General features: G+C 41.2%; 3 protein-coding genes and 3 non-coding genes across 9 annotated transcripts; 4 read left to right on the plus strand and 2 right to left on the minus strand.

Moving 5' to 3' along the window:
- Positions 1-486: 486 nt before the first annotated feature.
- TRNAA-AGC (transfer RNA alanine (anticodon AGC)) lies at positions 487-559 on the plus strand. The gene has a single exon. It is a non-coding gene; the product is annotated as a tRNA-Ala (tRNA).
- Positions 560-634: 75 nt separating this feature from the next.
- Positions 635-707, plus strand: TRNAA-AGC (transfer RNA alanine (anticodon AGC)). Its single transcript has one exon. It is a non-coding gene; the product is annotated as a tRNA-Ala (tRNA).
- A 76-nt stretch (positions 708-783) lies between these two features.
- TRNAA-AGC (transfer RNA alanine (anticodon AGC)) lies at positions 784-856 on the plus strand. The gene has a single exon. It is a non-coding gene; the product is annotated as a tRNA-Ala (tRNA).
- A 257-nt stretch (positions 857-1,113) lies between these two features.
- LOC135649916 (auxin response factor 17-like) lies at positions 1,114-8,820 on the plus strand. Its single transcript, XM_065168882.1, has 3 exons — positions 1,114-3,682; positions 6,892-7,606; positions 8,518-8,820. Exons 1-2 carry the CDS (start codon positions 2,603-2,605, stop codon positions 7,567-7,569), a joined length of 1,758 nt encoding a protein of 585 aa, XP_065024954.1. The 5' UTR covers positions 1,114-2,602; the 3' UTR covers positions 7,570-7,606; positions 8,518-8,820.
- Positions 8,821-9,939: 1,119 nt separating this feature from the next.
- Positions 9,940-13,917, minus strand: LOC135649917 (26S proteasome non-ATPase regulatory subunit 11 homolog). The gene is made up of 3 exons (XM_065168883.1): positions 13,790-13,917; positions 12,892-12,934; positions 9,940-11,406 (listed from the first exon to the last, which is right to left on the minus strand). The coding sequence occupies exons 2-3, from the start codon at positions 12,893-12,895 to the stop codon at positions 10,145-10,147; spliced, it is 1,266 nt and encodes a 421-aa protein (XP_065024955.1). The 5' UTR covers positions 12,896-12,934; positions 13,790-13,917; the 3' UTR covers positions 9,940-10,144.
- Positions 13,918-15,817: 1,900 nt separating this feature from the next.
- LOC135649281 (pathogenesis-related thaumatin-like protein 3.5) lies at positions 15,818-17,862 on the minus strand. 4 transcript variants are annotated; one of them, XM_065167492.1, is made up of 3 exons: positions 17,640-17,862; positions 16,574-17,234; positions 15,818-16,113 (listed from the first exon to the last, which is right to left on the minus strand). In XM_065167492.1, exons 1-3 carry the CDS (start codon positions 17,845-17,847, stop codon positions 15,972-15,974), a joined length of 1,011 nt encoding a protein of 336 aa, XP_065023564.1. In that variant the 5' UTR covers positions 17,848-17,862; the 3' UTR covers positions 15,818-15,971. The 4 variants fall into 4 exon arrangements, with proteins under 4 accessions (XP_065023564.1, XP_065023562.1, XP_065023566.1 ...); XM_065167490.1 differs by having other exon boundaries at positions 16,574-17,240; XM_065167494.1 differs by lacking the exon at positions 17,640-17,862 and adding an exon at positions 17,404-17,607.
- Between the last annotated feature and the right edge of the window lie 256 nt (positions 17,863-18,118).

Raw genomic sequence — 18,118 nt, forward strand, 5'->3', positions numbered from 1 at the left:
TGCGAGACTTAGTTAATTAGGGTCATTATTGTTGTGGAAAGCCAGCGGTGAAGCATGGATGTAAGTAAAGTTGGCTCGCTAGAATGCCAATTTAGAGGCTATTTAGTCCCATATCCTAATTGCTTATCTCGCATGAAGCATATATTAGAGGCTTGGCATAGGCATACAGCATGATTTTATTTGAATAGGATTTGTTCTCTAGTCTCGTACAATTATTTTTCTGATTTCAGAGTAGATAAGCAATGAAGTTTTCAAGGATGACAGATGACCTTAGACTTAGAGTGTGATTAATGGGAAAAAAACATTTGGTTGTGGCCACCAAGGGTGATTCTAAGGTTGCTTGACAGGCTATATACACCATAATCTATTTTTTGACAAAATTCTTTTTTTTTTACTCTAAATCTTCTCTAATTAGTTATGGTCTAAATCTATTGACAAAATTTTCATAATATATTTAGAAAACACTGTGATCATTTATTGTCGTAAGGGGATGTAGCTCAGATGGTAGAGCGCTCGCTTAGCATGCGAGAGGTACGGGGATCGATACCCCGCATCTCCATTTTCATTTATTTTTTTTGTTGATACAACACTTGTAATTTATTTAATAAATATTATGATCATTAGTTTGACATTCGGGGATGTAGCTCAGATGGTAGAGCGCTCGCTTAGCATGCGAGAGGTACGGGGATCGATACCCCGCATCTCCATTTTCATTTATGTTTTTCTGTTGATACAACACTCATAATGTATTTAATAAATATTATGATCACTAATTTGACATTAGGGGATGTAGCTCAGATGGTAGAGCGCTCGCTTAGCATGCGAGAGGTACGGGGATCGATACCCCGCATCTCCATTTTTATTTTATTTGAGAAGTATTACTTTTGAACTTTCTTAGCCGATTGTGGATCTGATCGGACCGGACCAGCAATTTAGCAACTCTTAGATAATATACTCCATCCATTCGAATAGTAGATAACTGTAATAAGCAACTTTATTGTAATATTAATTACACTATATATTTATTGTAATAGTAGATAACGAGGATTGGGATTCTCTGATGTCTGCGAGAGCGACTAGTACAGTCGAAGGTCCATGAACAGTGCTCGGTCACGTAAGATTCTTTTCTTTTCCTTTGGATTCTCCTAGTGCTTCCTCTTGTTTTTGGGGTTTCTTCTCGGAACCTAGACTCTAGGGCTGCTTCCTCTTGTTCTTGGGACTTATTTGGGTTTCTTCTCGGAACCTAGACTCTAGGGCTTCCTCCGTCGTCTTCTCTCGAGCCTCTCGTCTCTCTCCCCCGTTGCTACGGTTTCTCTTGATCGAACTTTCTTTTGATCCAAGGTTTAGATTTCTTGGGGTATTTTCTTAAATCTTTCAGGGTTTTGAACCTGCGTAATAATTAATCCAAGAGGAAGCAAGAAACAGCACCAAAAAGGTTCGTGCTTTTTACAGATTTTAATATGTCCTTCGCTGTTTTGTCGAATCGAAGCTATTAACTAACGCGATTCCCTCATCCGCAGTTTCTTTCTCTAGGAAAGATTATACATACTTGAGTTGTCTTCTCCTCTTGTGCTTGTTTGTTTGCTATTCCGAACCTTTCTCCACTTGAGTTTCTCTCTCAATTTTTGAACTCAAACCAATTTATGAATATCTTATTGGTGATTTTTTTGGTACATTGATAGGATGATACATTATTTTTTCTACTCTAAAATGTTGGATAAGACAACCACCACCACCACCTTTCTACTCTAAAATTAAAACGGAGAAAATGATCTGTCTCTCGCCGCACGACCGACAGGCCATCTCGCATATAGCTGGCACGGGCAGGCGAGAAACTGGCCACACCAGACCACTTCACGTCATCGCTTGTACCCGACCAGGTTCACGAGGGCGTGACGCCCCTTGACCGATGGACTGCCCGTCGCGTGTTTGCTCTTTTGCGCGAGAGGCGCCCCCCTTGACCACCTCCTTGTCCTACTCGCGTGTTTGCTGTTTTGCACGAGAGGCGCCGCGCCCCACTATGACCAGCTCCCCACGCCTCCTTGGGACTGGCAGAGACCGAGACATGCTGCCTCTGTGTGCATTGTCCTCTCCATCCTCCCATCACACGTCCGGAGTAGACCGCAAAATCCTGATGCAATGGCCTGGCACAAGCTTCACTGGTTCCGCGTTAATCGATCGGTCGGTAGAATATCCTGTCTGTCACGAGTTCGCGTCGATTGATGAGTCGTTGAAATTTGGACAACCGTGTCCAGCCTCCGATCTTTTCTCCGTGACGGCGTTCAACTTGTTCCGAATCTTAAAGCGCTCGATCATGGCACAAGGTAGGAGGATTCCATCGAAACCAACCGCCTTCTGGCAATGCGAGTGTCGACAGCTCTTCTTACTCGTTCCCAGTGGCAGGCCTCGTAATTTTCCCCGCTACTTCCCGAACCGAAGACAACACCCACACACACACACGCACGCACTTACGCACACTCCCTCTCCCTGCAACTTGCTCTCATCCTCTTCGGATACGCGCTCCGCCCTTTTTAAGTATCCCGACTCCCTCCGCCCCGACTTAATCCAAATCTGAACTCCCCCTCTCCAAACCCTAATTCGAATGGCGACGGAGGAGGAGGAGGCGGCGGCGCCCGCGAGGGAGATGCCAACGGTGGAACCGCAGGTGTGGAAGGCCTGCGCCGGCACGGCCGCGCGCATCCCCGCCGTGGGATCCCGCGTGTACTACTTCCCCCAGGGCCACGCCGAGCAGGCCGGCTCCCGGCCCGACTTCTCCACCCTCCCGTCCCTCTTTAACGCCGTCCTCTGTCGGATCTCCGCCGTCCGCCTCCACGCTAGTCCTGAGACGGACGAGGTTTTCGCTTGCATCAGCCTCGACCCCCGCGTTCCTTCCGCCGACGTGCCGCTGCCGGGGTACATGACCCCCTCCTCTCGCCCGTCACTGCCGGAGGTCGCAGATGGAGGCGGCGGTGGCTTCGTCTCCTTCGCCAAGATCCTCACCCCCAGCGACGCTAACAATGGGGGCGGGTTTTCGGTGCCGAGGTTCTGCGCTGACTCGATCTTTCCCCGTCTCGACTTCAACGCCTATCCGCCGGCGCAGTTCATCTTGGTCTACGACGTCCACGGGAATCACTGGAAGTTTCGGCACATCTACCGTGGGACTCCGCGGCGCCATCTCCTGACCACCGGATGGAGCAAGTTCGTTAACTCTAAGAAGCTCATCGCCGGCGACTCGGTGGTGTTCATGAGAAACTCATCTGGCCAGATCTTGGTTGGCATCCGCCGCACCAGCCGTTTCTGCGGCCCTTTGGACTATTCTCCCTGCGGCCCATCAGCCGCGGCCCTAGTGAATAGAGGTAGCCTCCTCGCCGGTACCGAGGGATTCTCTAGCAACGCTAGAGGTAGAGTTCCCGCCACATCGGTGGTGGCGGCGGTTAGATTGGCTGGGATGGATCTCCCTTTCAAGGTCTTATACTACGCGAGGGCTGGATCTTCAGACTTTGTGGTGGCGGCGGAATCAGTGGAAGTTGCGATGAGCGTGCGTTGGACTACTGGAATGCGGGTTAGGATGTCGGTGGAGACGGAGGACTCAGCGAGGATGACTTGGTACGAGGGCAGAGTATCCTCAGTGAGGATGAATAGCGTGGACCTGTGGCCACGCTCGCCATGGCGAATGCTTGAGGTACGAGTTCTTTTACCTCTCATGCTTCGGTTATTCATGTGATCGGTTGCTGGATTCGCTTTCTTTGTTCGTTTATTGTTGTTGATTTGCTATCGTTGAAGCTAGTTCGATCGATCCTCGGTAGTGGTAGGCTTCGGTCTTTTTCACATCATTTCAAATTTGCTTTGTTCCTTTTTTGTTTTCTTTGTTGGATTGAAAATAGTTGTTTAGTTTTATCCATCAAGTAATAGTTAATTTTGGCGTTTGGTCCGAACTTGCGGGTTTACAGTTGAATAATATATCTACTTTCTTTTTTTTTTATAGGTGGGTGCTACTACAGCACTATCAATGACTGGGTCTCATTATGACATTAATATAAATATTTGGTGACAGTTAATGCATTCACACATCACCGTCCAATACATTTTCCTTCACAATATAATTCTACAGTTTGATCTTAGTCTAGAGTTGGGGCATCAGCCGGCTTTCTGATTGTGTTCTATCATTCAGTTTAGAGAAGTGGTTAGCAATCGCTAAGTCTTGCATGGCACCTGAGTGTCTTGCAGTAACTGCAGGCGACGCCTTCATAGAGTCAGTACATTTCAGAACAAACGAACAGAAGCAACAAAAAGATGGGATTCTTCATCTCCTAATTGACCTAACAAGACAAAGAATTTGATTTCCGACCATTAGAATTGAACGAGTTTCATCCATCCCAAAAATCAACATGCACCCCAGCATATCTTATTTGCTTAGACTTATTATCATGTGAATGTCTGCTTTTGGTTAGCCTATGTCATGAACTCTGTTGGTCCAGTATTAAAAGAAGTCAAAGATCTGATGCTAGTGTCAGGACAATGATTATGGTATGACAAGTATGGTAGAAATTTCACCATGCTAGTCATTTATGACAGCAGATTGGAGATGCTGATTCTGCCAGGTCTGCAGTTGGTCAGCGGCTGAGCCTGTGCAAGGTGTATCTGCGCAAATAAGTATTGTGAAACAGCTGATATGTACCATTCATGCTCCTGTTCCTATGGCATAATATGAAATGACTTGTATCTTGATCCTTGGTTTTATCTTAAGTGTATTTATGGAAATTATATTCTACAAAAATCTTACTAACAGTCTTGAAGAAAATAAGAAATGAATGTTACACAACACTGTTCTTCCGCTACCTCTATCCTGTTTCATGGTGTTACCATAGGTGCTTGGCTAGCCTTCCAGTTTCCAAGTACCTTAATACTCTTTGAGGTACTTAATGCTTTTCAAGATACATGTAAGATTTTCGACTGTTTCTAGTGGGAACCAAATGTATCTAGCAAGTGCCATTAGCTTCACATGTTTATGTCCTTGGTTCTTCAATAACAAATGAGGTCTAGGTGTTTGATATCTCTTTGTGAAACATAACACTGGAACTTGTACATTGTACCTTAGCTTCCATCTTTCTTATGTCTTATGCAGATACACTCCAAGAAGTGCTACTGCTGTTGTAAGACTGCACCAAATATCTTTACCACATCACTATGTTATCTTGAATTCCCATGATAAAGTCCTTGAAACTAGACAATCTTTTCATGATGTTGTCCTAATGGTACATGGAACCTTTTAAAACAATATTAGATGATGTGCTTGTCCTGAAATTTACTGCTTTATAACCCAATTTTAGATTATTATGATGATGATGATGATGATGATAAGTATTAGCATTTTCTTTACTTCCTAGTTTTTATCAAATTGGCTCTAGCCAAAACTTATTTTCTGCAGTGGTAATTTATCATAGTTAGATTTATCTCCAATCTTAAGATGTAAAGCATTATTGGAACCTGATTTTCTTCACACTGGACCAAGTTTCTTGAACAAAAGCAATTCAAAGTTGTTACTTCAACCATCTTCAATGAAGACAAATGGGATTGCTCAGTTCTATGTTGGCCTTAGAAGGAACATGCTTTTTTAAAATTCTATTAATATATTTTGGCAAGTAAATGGTCTTTTGCAGGTTAGTGGGCTGAATTGATTGACCTTCACTATCGAGATGAGTTCGCCTAACGAAATCTGTCATAATTCAGTAGGTTGGTGATCAATACCAATCTCCAAATCAAACATGTTAAAATTAACTTCAAGCGATATTGCTTATTTGTGGAACTCTGGTCTGGATTTTTGGTACATATCCTGGTACCGGTTCATTAAGAAGATGTAGAAGACATGAAACATATGGAACAAGTAATTTTTGGTGACTACATGTGTATTTTGTTTTGATACTGAGAGATAATTTTGTATGAAGTGATAAAACCAAAATTTTCCATCATTATTATTATTGTGGTAGCATGTACTTTGTTACTTGTTGATTTCTTTACTTGATTAATACTTGAAATTCTATTTCTAGTCTTGATAAATATTTGATTTGCTAATGTGTTAGACATAATTAAGTCTTGTGGATGCCTGTCCAGGTAACATGTTTGGTTGTATTGATAGAAATAGATCTTGTTGTTAAGTAAGATTAAACCAATTGAAGGGAGATCTCTGATCTTATTGTTAAATAAGATTAAACTAGTTACTGAATGCCAAATAAGATCTTGAATTTGAATGGTTTCTAGTGAATTCTTTGGTTTTAGCATAAGCAAGTGTACACTGGCAGCTTCTGTTGGAATTAGATTATTTTCTTCTTTATTTGTGGGTTTCAGAGCGTGGTGTCTGGGAAGTAATGTTGGAAGTGACTGTGATATGTAGCTAATTTGAATGATTATTAATATCTCGATCTTACTTTGTCTTGGCTATAAATACTTTTCCTCCAATGTTACTGCAGCGACATAATTGAATGCTTGGAAATAATTGATACTAGAAATTCTTGCACAAGACTTGAGGTTCTTTAGGATTCAGGATTGGTGCATTTGTCTTTTCAGCTACTGTTTTATCAATATGTTTATTAGGAATTATTTATGTCGTCTATGGATTAGATTGGAGCATGGGAATGTTTACTGCAATGCGATAGGATTTCTTTTTCTATCAAGATATGCATTTTATTGTTTAATATACATGCACTAATAGAGGAAATATGAAACAGCAATTATATATTTTTATGTTTCTGAGTAATCAATCCCAAAAGGCTTATGGTTTTTTATTTAATTTTCTGTTGAACTTCTTATTTCACCTTAATTATTGTCAAAGGAGCATTGGTTTGTCTTCATGATTTGCTCCAATATGTTGTCCTTGTTTCCTTTTTCTATTAGGTTACCTGGGATGAACCAGAGATTTTGCAAAACGTGGGAAATGTTAGTCCCTGGCAGGTGGTGTTGGTTTCTGGTAGTCCTCAGATAGAATCTCAATTTTCTGTTATAAAGAGAATCAAGATGCTCGAAAGTTCAGAATTTTGTGGTGATAGAGAGGGTGACATACTCTTCCCAGTGACAGAATTGAAGAGCACAATTGTCGGCAGTCTACCCTCCTCTGTGTTCAGTTACAGTGTATTTCCTGCTGGCATGCAGGGAGCCAGGCATTATTCCATTGGTACACCCAATTTATGTGACTCCATAATGAATACCAATCGAAGAGTTCTCAATGACTTACAAGGTGTTAATGCATTACAAAAAGATGATGTATCCGTGGAATTAAAAATTGGGGGTACTTCACAATCAGGAGGATCATCTCCTCCTAGCCAGGGTGGCATCCAGGTTTTAGACAGAAAGATAACTGAACCAGGAAGTGATCCAGTTAAAAAAACTAGTACAGGATCAATCCAGCTGTTTGGTCAAGTAATCCATATAGACCAACCCACTAATGATGATGCCAACAGAGTGTATGAAGACACTGAAGGTGGAGATGGATCACATGGTTCTTCTTTTCACTATCCGCATAAGCAGTTGGTCATTCAATGTCCAAGAGTTTCTGCTATAGGAGCTTGTCAGTGAAAAAGATGATGCTTGTGTTTCATGATGCTTCTCCCAGGTATGCTTAATGTACTCGTGTTTCTTTTCTTCTTGTATAAAGCTAAAATTCAAAATTACTCAGAACAATGTTGATGTTCATATGACATTTACATCACAACAGATTGAAATAACTATCCGGTTCTCTACTTGAGTTTGGTTCATAAGTATGGTATGTGTCCTACGTGTTAAGATTGATATTACGGGACTTAGGAGTGTTTATTTATTTAGTTCATGTGAATTTTTCTCATGTGTCTACTTTCAAACAGCTAAATTAACAAATTTCTCAAGAAATATTTTCCGGTAGCTGGTACAGTCATATTTTCCTAATTGATTTTACCATGAATTCGTTAAAGGAGGTTTGTTGAAATGAGAAATTACCAATTACCAATTGAAACAGCTAAATTAACAAAAAAAATTCACCCAAATATCCTTCCTATGCTCGCAAATTAGAATGTTGTCTTTTGGTTTGATGAACTTGAGCTGTTTACGAAGATATTCGGTCTTTCTATGGTCATCTTCATAGATGTCATGTTAGGCAAAGATTTGCACTTTATAGCTAAGATTTTGAGTATAGAAAAAAAAAATATAACCTAGGGGACAATATTTTTTACCATAAACCGATGCATCTCAGCCGTCCAATGTTTGCACAATGAACCAAGTGTTCATCAATCTCCCTTCCGTTGGAATTATTGAATCTATGATACCTGGGACTTGTACTCAAAAAGTTGCTTTTGATGAGAACAAACATAGACCTATGATTTTGTGGATGGATTCGAATTGAATTAAGTTGAATGGATTTTTTGTGTTAACACAGTTAGATTACCTATAAATGTTATTATGCTTGTTTGATCATTGTAAAACTACTCTTCCAGTAGTTTCAGTGACAAATTAGAGCAGCTTGGTGCTTGACACTCCTTTTGTTTTCTACAGGTGTGCTTTTTTAGATGCTTGCCCCATATATGACTCGATTTAAAAGTGTACTGCCTTGTCCCCATCATCATCTATCTTTGTGGATTAACCTAGTAGTGATGCTAATCGCTTCTTTGTGATGCTGTTGAATGAACCCATTTTAGTTATGATGTTGTAATTGCTTTGGAGACCCCATCTCTTTGGGATTTTTTCAGCTTCGAGTGTTTAACTTTAGTTTTTTCTCTTATGGTTTGTGTGGTTGAACTTCATTACTGTATGACAGCTTTAGTTGTTTTGAGGACACCTCCCTTAATCCGTGTTTTAGTAGCTTGTTGTTGTCTTTGAGATTTAATTATATGAGTTTATTTTCTCTTTTGCTAAATCAATTCACTTACATTATATTGGATCATGTGCATATTATTATGATCATGATATCCTGGTTATTGAATCAGTTTTTTGCCAGTATGATGTACATTATCGAGCATCGATTCAAAATCCAGATGTCAGTGTTGTTATTCATGGTAGTTACATGATCTTTGAGGATCATCTTTACATCAGATGGGTAATTGAATATATTGATAGAAATCGAGACTAAACTACGTTTGAACTGAGTTTAGGAGGAAATCTTCGAGTTAAGAGAGAAGGGAGCCCAATAATCGAGTAGGATGGAGATGGAATGGTAGAAAGTGTAAATGTTCACTCGTAGAGTTTTGGTCTAAACCCTCGGGGTAATTTTGTTCTAGGCAAAGTTTTGGTCTCATAGAGAATGGTTTAATTATATAATTATTTATTCTAACAATTTATACAAAACTTATTATAAGATCTTACTCGGTAGATATAATTATATATTAATTTTTATAATTAATTATCTTTAGCATTTTGATTCTTATATTTTTAAAAACACTTTTACCTTATGAGAGAGAGAGTGTGGTCAGTGTTTTGTTTTGTTTTTTTGTTTTTTGTTTTTGGGTTAAAATAGATGCATCACACAAGAAAATTTTAGTTGGCGGACATATGCTTATTTCCTAGGCGAGAACATAAGGTTATGGTGCATCAAACACTTAATAAGACCTTGAGATGGTTATGTCACATAAGTAGATACTTAGTAGGCATGGGAAGATCGATATTATGTAGATAGATCTCATTAAATGCTTGTCCCAATAGATGCATCAAACACAAGGTGACAACGATGTGCCACATCATCATAGAATCTCAAGGGAATGTTTTTCCCATCGATTCTTAATCTTCTATAACCAATAATGATTATAAAATCATTGACTTGAGCATAAATTTCGTCGAGCTAAGTTAATACGTAAAGATCCGTCCGAAAGAAAATAGGGTAGGACAGTCAAAAGTTTATCGGCGGTAACCAAGTCACACGAACCCAAATCCTCAAAACTTCAACAACAGAAAACAACTGTTCCAAGCAAACAACAACAGGCATTATGGTCTACTTCACGTTGTTGTCCTAAATGAAATGAACCCAAACGGAAGGTACCAAGTTCATACAATTAAGAGTTTGCACAAGATAATGGACACAGCCAACGTGGGACAAGAAACAAGAAAGTTTAAGCCTCAACCATCCAATGGACTGCTAAACAAACATCGTATAAAGTTTCTAAGACACCGTGGATGAACCACCCAACTTTCACGCCATTATACGTGCTGATCTCACATAAAGGCTATCCACAACCTTGCCGATGTTGGCTATGGTCTCCAGGGTGGCAGGAAAAATCGCATCAGGTTTGGGATCGTCGAAGATAACAAGACAACCTGCACCTTGGTCCAAGGTCCCCGCAAACTTCTTGTCGAGTATCATCTGAGACAGCTTCTTCTCCACATGATCCACTGGCAACTCGATCATCTCGGCTACATGTGCGATCTCCACCCTCGAGTAGGGTTCGATCAACCTGCAAAGGTTCTGCTCCAGGAGGGTGTCGTACAATGACGACAGATGCCTATGAACGATTGGATCTTCCTCCAACTGGGCCCTGTAATCCCTAAGTGCGGTTTCAAAGAACTTCAGTGACCGTTTCGAGTGTGCATCGGCAACAGCTTTCATAGCATCCAAGTCAGGACCTACGTACTGCAATCCAGCCTTGGAAGATATTATTCCTGAAACATCATCGGCTTGGCTAACCATAATCTTGCACAGGAGCATGTATTTGAGGCTAAAGACAGCTCGGGGATCCTCCAGAGCATTAAATGCTTCAAATGCTTCAAAGAAGTAGCTGTAAGCAGTCTTGTAGTCCTTCTCTTCTGCATGAAGGATGCCACTTTGTAAATCTATTGTTCCCTGCTGTGCTGGTGGAACATAAATGGCATTAGCAGCAGTTCTTGCTGCCGTTAATGCAGCTTTCGCCTTGGGTAGATTTCTCAGGGAAAAGTGAAGCTTGCTCTCCAAAAGGTCGATATCCACTAGAAGTAACTTGTCATCCAATCTCCTGACCTCCTTGATTAGGCTGGAGAGAAGTGTCAAGGCTTCAGAATACTCTTTACTTTCCATCAACAGGGCTGCAAGCCTAGCCTCCACTCGTTGCCTGAGGAATGTTCGTTTCTCCGCACGGGTCCATTCCACCATTTCCTTGCAAAGAGAGATTTGGAGATCAGAGGTTCCTGGTATCTTTGCAACAGCATCTATAATTCCCCTCACTATTTTTGCAGTTTTTGCCTTGGGAATCAACGAAAAGAAGGGTCTAAGCTGGGTCAGGAGGCTTCTCAAGTCCTCAGCTTTCTTCTCCTGTGTAAGCAGTTCAGTAAGATTTGTTATTGCCTGTTCTTTTATGCGCAATGCCTCTGGAGAAGCCGATGGGTTTTCAAGGACTCGATAGAGCATAGAAATGGACTCAGAAGCATCTTTAGCCTCCAATGCCTGTGCTATTGAATCAGTAGTAGCAGGAAGATACGAGGCTGAAAACATTGAGATCACGTAAGAAACCATCTGAAAGATATAGAGCTAAGAAATACAAGTAAAGACATTATGAGGAAAAGGAAGATTGATCCTTTTAGATATGTTCCACAGTTCAGATGGTCTACACTGAAAACACAAATTATAAAAGCAGAAACATATGATCAACTAGAGTCTTTGTTACCAACTAATCCAACGATAAGAGCATAACTGACAGATCACACATGCAAAGAGAAAAAAACAAGATTTTCCTAGAAGCTGACAGATTAAAGACTTGAAAGATTTTTCCCACCCTTGATTGTCTTATACCTCCTCAAAGTTTGCATTTGACCAAAAAATGTACAATTGGTCTAAATCCCTCAAACATATACATCATGTGTCAAGCTATCCCATGATCAGAAACACAACAACGGCAATAACAAACATGGCAAAATATCCCAAGTACTTGGAGGCAGCTACATGCTCTCTTCTCGCCATTGAGCTCCGTGTAAGGTAGTTTCTCTAATAAAGTTAAGAGCGGTCATCTTTTCCATTGTTTGCTACAGGGATCTTTCCCTGTCATTGATTTTTGTGTAGGGTAATATCCCTATGAGTCCATCTATTGTTTCTATTAAGGTTCTTCTACGAGTCCATCTACCTCTTCTCATACAGTAGATCCTAATCGATTCATCTTGTCCAAGCCATGTATAGATCTCATTTGAACACATTCATATCATCTTAGATGGTTTGCATTCATTTTATTCTTCATTATAGCTGCACTAAATTGGAAGTAGATGAAAATATTTTTTTATTCTGTCTTTTCTAAGAACCTTGTACTTCCTCCTCGACATCCACATCTCGGGTGTACTAACTTCTGTTCATGTTCCCTAAATGCCCAACACTCCAATACAAAAGTTAGCTTTACATCCATAAAGCGCAGCATCATCTCGCGATCACTAACGATGAGAATACTTGTTGGCTTTACGTCAGAAATATGCTCACTAGCCAAACTCAAACTGGGATATGTCTGAATCTGCTGAAATAGATCACGAGATCGATTATTTTGAAGTGATCATTTGGCCTGTGATCAGCCCAGATCAACAAGATCATCTGGAAGTCCATCGCGACTAATAGGATACAAATAAATTGGTATGTCTGACCAATAACCCATCAGACATCCAATATTAGTCAAGATTTGTCAGCGATTAACCTAATTGGCCCACAATTGGTCATATTCTGAAGATCTTTGATATACATGGGGTTTCAGAATGACCCAAACTGGCCAATCATAATGGATACAACAGGTTCCCTATTCACGAGGCTAAAGAAAGCCTGAAGGGAACATGTTTATGACAAAAAAAACCAGCAAAAGCATGAAAAAAGGGATCAATTAATATTCATTGCGATAAGAGAAAATGAGGAACAATAAGCAAGTTACCGAAACATATACGGAAACCCTAATAGAAAACATGCAAGTATGAATTGGTCAATAGAAAATAAAACCTTACCCATGCTTGTGTCGAACGGGATCCTTTTCTACAAGAAACCAACCTGCAACCAAAAAAGGGGCAAAGGAATGCATCAGTAAAGCTGCATCTTGGGTGGATTAGATCAGGTTCTAAATAAACCTAGGGCTAATCCAGGTTACATTGCGCGGAATTGTCAGTTCATATGTGTCTCATTAAGATACTAGCTACCACTGAAAAACCACTGGTTAATGCACTTATGCAGCAGCCATAAACCAAGCATTTGACTGTACCAACAGTACAAAATGCAGTAACTCAGCCAATGCATGCATGTTCAAAACACAAACTCACACACAAACGCATGAATATAAAGACACAATAGGTAAGGTAAGGGCATAACAAAAGTTGCAATGATCATGACCATATCTAACATTTTGAAAGTGGAGTCTCCTGTTCTCATCGAGTTTAACCAAACACCTAAGCAAATCTGTCCGACATCAACCTTTTGAGCTTCGAAGCTAATTTTCTCAACAACAACAAAAAAAATGCTGTCAGATTCCCTAAGGTTGCCCAGTAATTTTTCTCACTTTACGATCTCAAAATCAATCCATCCATGTGAAAGAAAATAAACCGCATGAGAAGCACAAGTACCGTGTGTCGCTAATCTATGACTGCTGCCGCACGCTTAGCTCAATTCTGAGTTCTACAGGTGAATATTAATTGTCCTATAGCATCATTAAGGTTTTTAGTACCTGACAAGAGAATACTAACGAAGCAACTAAATGAAAGTTCGAGAAGTTGCAAAAAGGTGGTTTCTCAGATGACATCGAACAGATCTGCTGCTTTGATTGTTCGAGGAAATTGGTCCTAAGAATTTACCCCACGCTGAAACTAGAGAGAGAGAGAGAGAGAGAGAGAGAGAGAGAGAGAGAGAGAGTACCCTGAGAAGGCTCGCGTGACGGCCAGCGGCGCGATCCGGAAGAAGAGAGGGGAATTGGGACGGAAGCGAGGCGACCGAATGGCTTTTAGGGATTCGGCGAGTATCCTTAAGGAAGAAGATTAATGGGCCGGGTTGGGTCGAGCTCGACGTTTATATAGGGAAGCGAGATCTGGTCAGGTTAGCCCGATGTCTCTGGAAACGAAACATTGGGCTCGTATTAGGCTCCAACCAACCCCTCCTCAGTTGTCGACCTTCTCCCATCACAACGCACGGAATAGAGATTGGAAACCTACGAATCGTTTCATAAAAGAGTTAAAAATCTCCTTTTTTTAATATATATTAAACTTATATATATAATATATTATTAACGTCTTGATCAGTCCGATGTGATTTAAACCCGTGTGCATATGATTATCCAGGGTGTCTCCAAGGTCAAAACATCAAGCTCCCGAAGTATCATGTACAAAGACTAAGATCGAGAGAGATATCGTCCATTTGACATTCAAATTAATAATTCGAGGTAGGTGCATATAACCGTAAGTCGTCAAAAATGATCTCATTTTTTAAAAGTGTGTCTTTATATTTAGTCGTTAAAAAGTAAAATATTATATGGAGAGGTAATCTTTTAATCATGGACAATAAGAGTGAGATAACTTAGCACTCTTAAACTCTTGTCCATATGAGTAATCCAAAAAGGGATAATTTTTATCTTTTTCTTTATGAAAAATACATTTACAATGATAAATGATTGTTAATATGCTCCTTATCAATATCTCATTATGAATAACAGTTGTTGTTTGTGGATTATAACTTTACTTTATGTTAATACCCTTTACAAACTTATTATCATAATTAAAAATATTATTATATTTAAAATATTGATCTCATGATTGTGTGTTGTATCCACTTATTTGACAAAGTTTTTGAAGGCGTAAAATTTTATTTGACAAATCTTTGAAGATATCAAATGATAAATAATTTGATGGTTAGTAGTAAGATCCTGAAATTGTAAAATATAAAAGAAATTGATGATATTTTAAGTATTTTTTTATATTTTTAGTTCATAAAAGTGATGTAATTGTTGATATCGAATAGCTATCGATCCATTTGGATAGATGTAATTGTTGATATTGAGCCGAGAAAGCATCGAATAGCGACCTAAGTATATCGAATGGCTATTGATCCATTTGGATAGATGTAATTATTGATATTGAGCCGAGAAAGCATTGAAAGGGCAACCTAAGTATATCGAATAGCTATTGATCCATTTGGATAGATGTAATTATTGATATTAAGCCGAGAAAGCATTGAAAGGGCAACCTAAGTATATCGAATAGCTATTGATCCATTTGGATAGATGTAATTATTGATATTGAGCCGAGAAAGCATCGAAAGGATGTCCGTCCGATGCATTATATATATATATATATATATATATATATATATATATATATATATATATATATATATATATATATATATATATATGATCCGTATATATATATATATATATGATCCGTTCATCGAAAATGATGAAAGATTACATTAGAAACATCTCTTCCACATGATACATTTATCTAAAATATTAAAAAAAAAACAGATAAAAGTGTTCATGTATCCCTTTATGCATAATGTGTCCATCCAAAATAAGAAGACACCAAAGGAAAACAGTTAATGAAGACGGCAATGGCGTCAAAGTGTTCTAAAGCTAACATCATGCTCAAAGATGGATAAACCCACCTTATTATCTTAAAGCATAATGAGAATACATCTACTATTTTCGATCAATCGGAATATGCCTCATCAACGTAGCATCATAATTACAAAGCACAGCTTTGTTAGCATGAACTTTGACAGAGAAACGAATGTGGCAACCCCACACAATTGGCCTCAGATGCCTCTTTGTGGTGTTGGATCACTCACTGGTCATGCATAACTCAACCACGGTTTAGGCACTTCGGAAGCCAAGGAATCTGTTCTACACCACGACAGAGATAAAGCAGCAGCAGCAGCATCATTCTTGATTCGTGGAAAGAATATATATAGATATATAGATATATATGATTGGAGTACCATCGCCCACCCAAATGAATAAAATCTAAACTTTACAGCAGAGGATCCTGTTCTTGAGGCATCCTCACCGACTTTTCCCAAAGATAAGAAGGAAAAGAATTCAGTGGTGTCACAGCCACGATGACGGCCACATGCTCGCCAATCCTAAGAGCAGCACAGCCAGCCATTTCCCTGTCGACGATGCTCCTCGTCCGGGTGATCCGCTGCATATCAGCTTGTTGATGTGGTAGGTGCACACCCTCTGCTTCCGGCTGCAATGAGAACGAACGATTGATGACGAGGGGAAGAGCTCTAATCAAACCTGCTCACAGGCTCAGTGCCAAGTCTAAACAATCTTTTGTGTGTTCCACTTGCCGAAGAAACTTGATCGCATGCCAAAACTTGGATTGTTCATGCAACACTAAAATGCAAGCGATGAATTCAGTGGCATGGTAAGATCAGGCCGAAGGACATCGGATCCAAAAGACAGATCCATGTCAGAAACAATAAGGTTTTGAGTCTCGATAGTATGTGAAGTTAATTGTTTGATTAGCAGGAGGAGTTCTAATGGAACGATGTTAGCTCGAGAGATCGAGAGAGGTGGTGATATAATGACATGCATTTTTCTTTTACTTGGGTCGATCATTTATCTTCCCTACGATTTCCAACCTACCGATACCGAGATTGCAGTAGTACAAGGAGGCTGAACGCCAAAATGCAATTATTGGATACCTTTTGGAGCAGAAGCTGACGATGTAATCGCCGCCGACGCAGGTAAAGATGCTGGTGGGATCGTCGTAGGCGTAGCTATAGGCGCCGGGGCAGGCTTGCTTGAAGATCTTGGAGTAGTACGTCGGCTGGCAGATCACCGAGTTGCCGAACACGCCGCGGCAGCAGTACTGGTCGGTGTTGAACACGTCGCACGCGCTCCGGCAGGCCACCGTCTTGCCGTCGAACTTGACGGCCAGCTCCGAGGGGCAGTTGTCGCGCAGGTCGCCGTCGCAGCCGGCGGAGCTGCAGTTGCCACCCTGCCCGTTGACCGGCGTCACCGTGATGGGCAGGTTGAAGCCGTCGACGAGGCTGACGTCGTAGAAGTCCAAGGGGGCGAGGGTGAACTCGGCCAGGGTGGCGGGGGTCTGGCCGGAGGCGGAGCACTTGAGGACGGAGCCGCAGGCGCCGGTCTGGCACGAGCCGTTCCCGTCGCGGTCGAAGTCGCACCCGGTTCGCCCCCAGATGCGTCCCGACCATCCCACCGGCGCCGTGAACACCACCGACTCCCCGGGCTTCAGTGGGAACCCGCCGCCGTTGAAGCTGTTCCCCGGCGTGATCCCCGGCCATATCGTCGTCTTGCAGTAGTTGATTATGGTGAACACTCTCGCCCCCTCCGCCGCCTCTGCTCCTGACAACCAAAAACCCTCAGGTATCTCCAAAGCCAGCCGCCGATCAAAGAACAACCTTGACTTCCCTCACGACCAGGAGAAGAACAAAGCAGGCTAAGAACAGACGAGGGTCCATTCAAATAAGACTGTCAAGAGAACGGGATTAAAGAAATCGATGCATACCCAATAAGAAGACGATGAGGAGAGCCCTGAAGAGGAGTTTCCCATGGTAATCATCCATTTCTTCCGCTGTTATAATCTCGCTCTACGACGCCGACGGGGGAGGAGGCGCCGCATAGGGTGAATAGGGCCGAATATTTTAATGGTTTATAGCGTGGGGAAGAAGAAGCGGATGGAGAAGAAGGAAGGGATGGGGAAGGAATACTTGGGGATGAATCCAAGAGTCGAACAGGGGCTACCTTGCTTCAGTGAAGGGTGGAGCAGGGTGTGGATTCTTCTTCCTCCTCTCCTCCATCTCTCTCTGCTTTTTCCTCTGCTACGTTGACTCCTTTCCCACGGATCGAGGCAGGTTCTGCTGGCCCCCGCCGTGCCTGCTCTCATTTGTGTTGCTTTCCTGGGCCTTCGGTGGCCATTAAAGGAGCTAAGCCGAGGCGGACACGCATCCATACCTCTTTTCCAGAGAAAAGGCCCGTCATCGAGTGCCCTCTTTCCACAATATGGGCGTTCATACGTTCTATCTTAATTCAAACTCAAATCCATAATATTTTCTTACCTAAATCTTATAATTAATAGATTTCTCTTACGTAACTCCAAAATCTAATTTAGATTTCTCGTTTCTTGTAATCTAACAGTTGGCCTTTAGCATCGCCTCCTCTTCTTCCCATCGATGATTGGTGCTGCGAAGAACAGGCAAACGGTAAAGACGACCGGAGTTCGA

The sequence above is a fragment of the Musa acuminata genome, chromosome BXJ3-9 (assembly GCF_036884655.1).
Source record: "Musa acuminata AAA Group cultivar baxijiao chromosome BXJ3-9, Cavendish_Baxijiao_AAA, whole genome shotgun sequence".
Taxonomy (NCBI): Eukaryota; Viridiplantae; Streptophyta; class Magnoliopsida; order Zingiberales; family Musaceae; genus Musa; species Musa acuminata.

Excerpts from the sequence above, each read along its gene's own strand:
- LOC135649916 (XM_065168882.1), top strand. The coding sequence starts at position 2,603 with ATGGCGACGGAGGAGGAGGAGGCGGCGGCGCCCGCGAGGGAGATGCCA. Across the intron at positions 3,683-6,891 it reads CGCCATGGCGAATGCTTGAG|GTTACCTGGGATGAACCAGA; the intron begins GTACGAGTTCTT and ends TTTTTCTATTAG.
- LOC135649281 (XM_065167490.1), bottom strand. The coding sequence starts at position 17,847 with ATGGATGCGTGTCCGCCTCGGCTTAGCTCCTTTAATGGCCACCGAAGG. Across the intron at positions 17,241-17,639 it reads CCACCCTTCACTGAAGCAAG|GAGCAGAGGCGGCGGAGGGG; the intron begins GTAGCCCCTGTT and ends TTTGGTTGTCAG. Across the intron at positions 16,114-16,573 it reads GTCAGCTTCTGCTCCAAAAG|CCGGAAGCAGAGGGTGTGCA; the intron begins GTATCCAATAAT and ends TTCTCATTGCAG.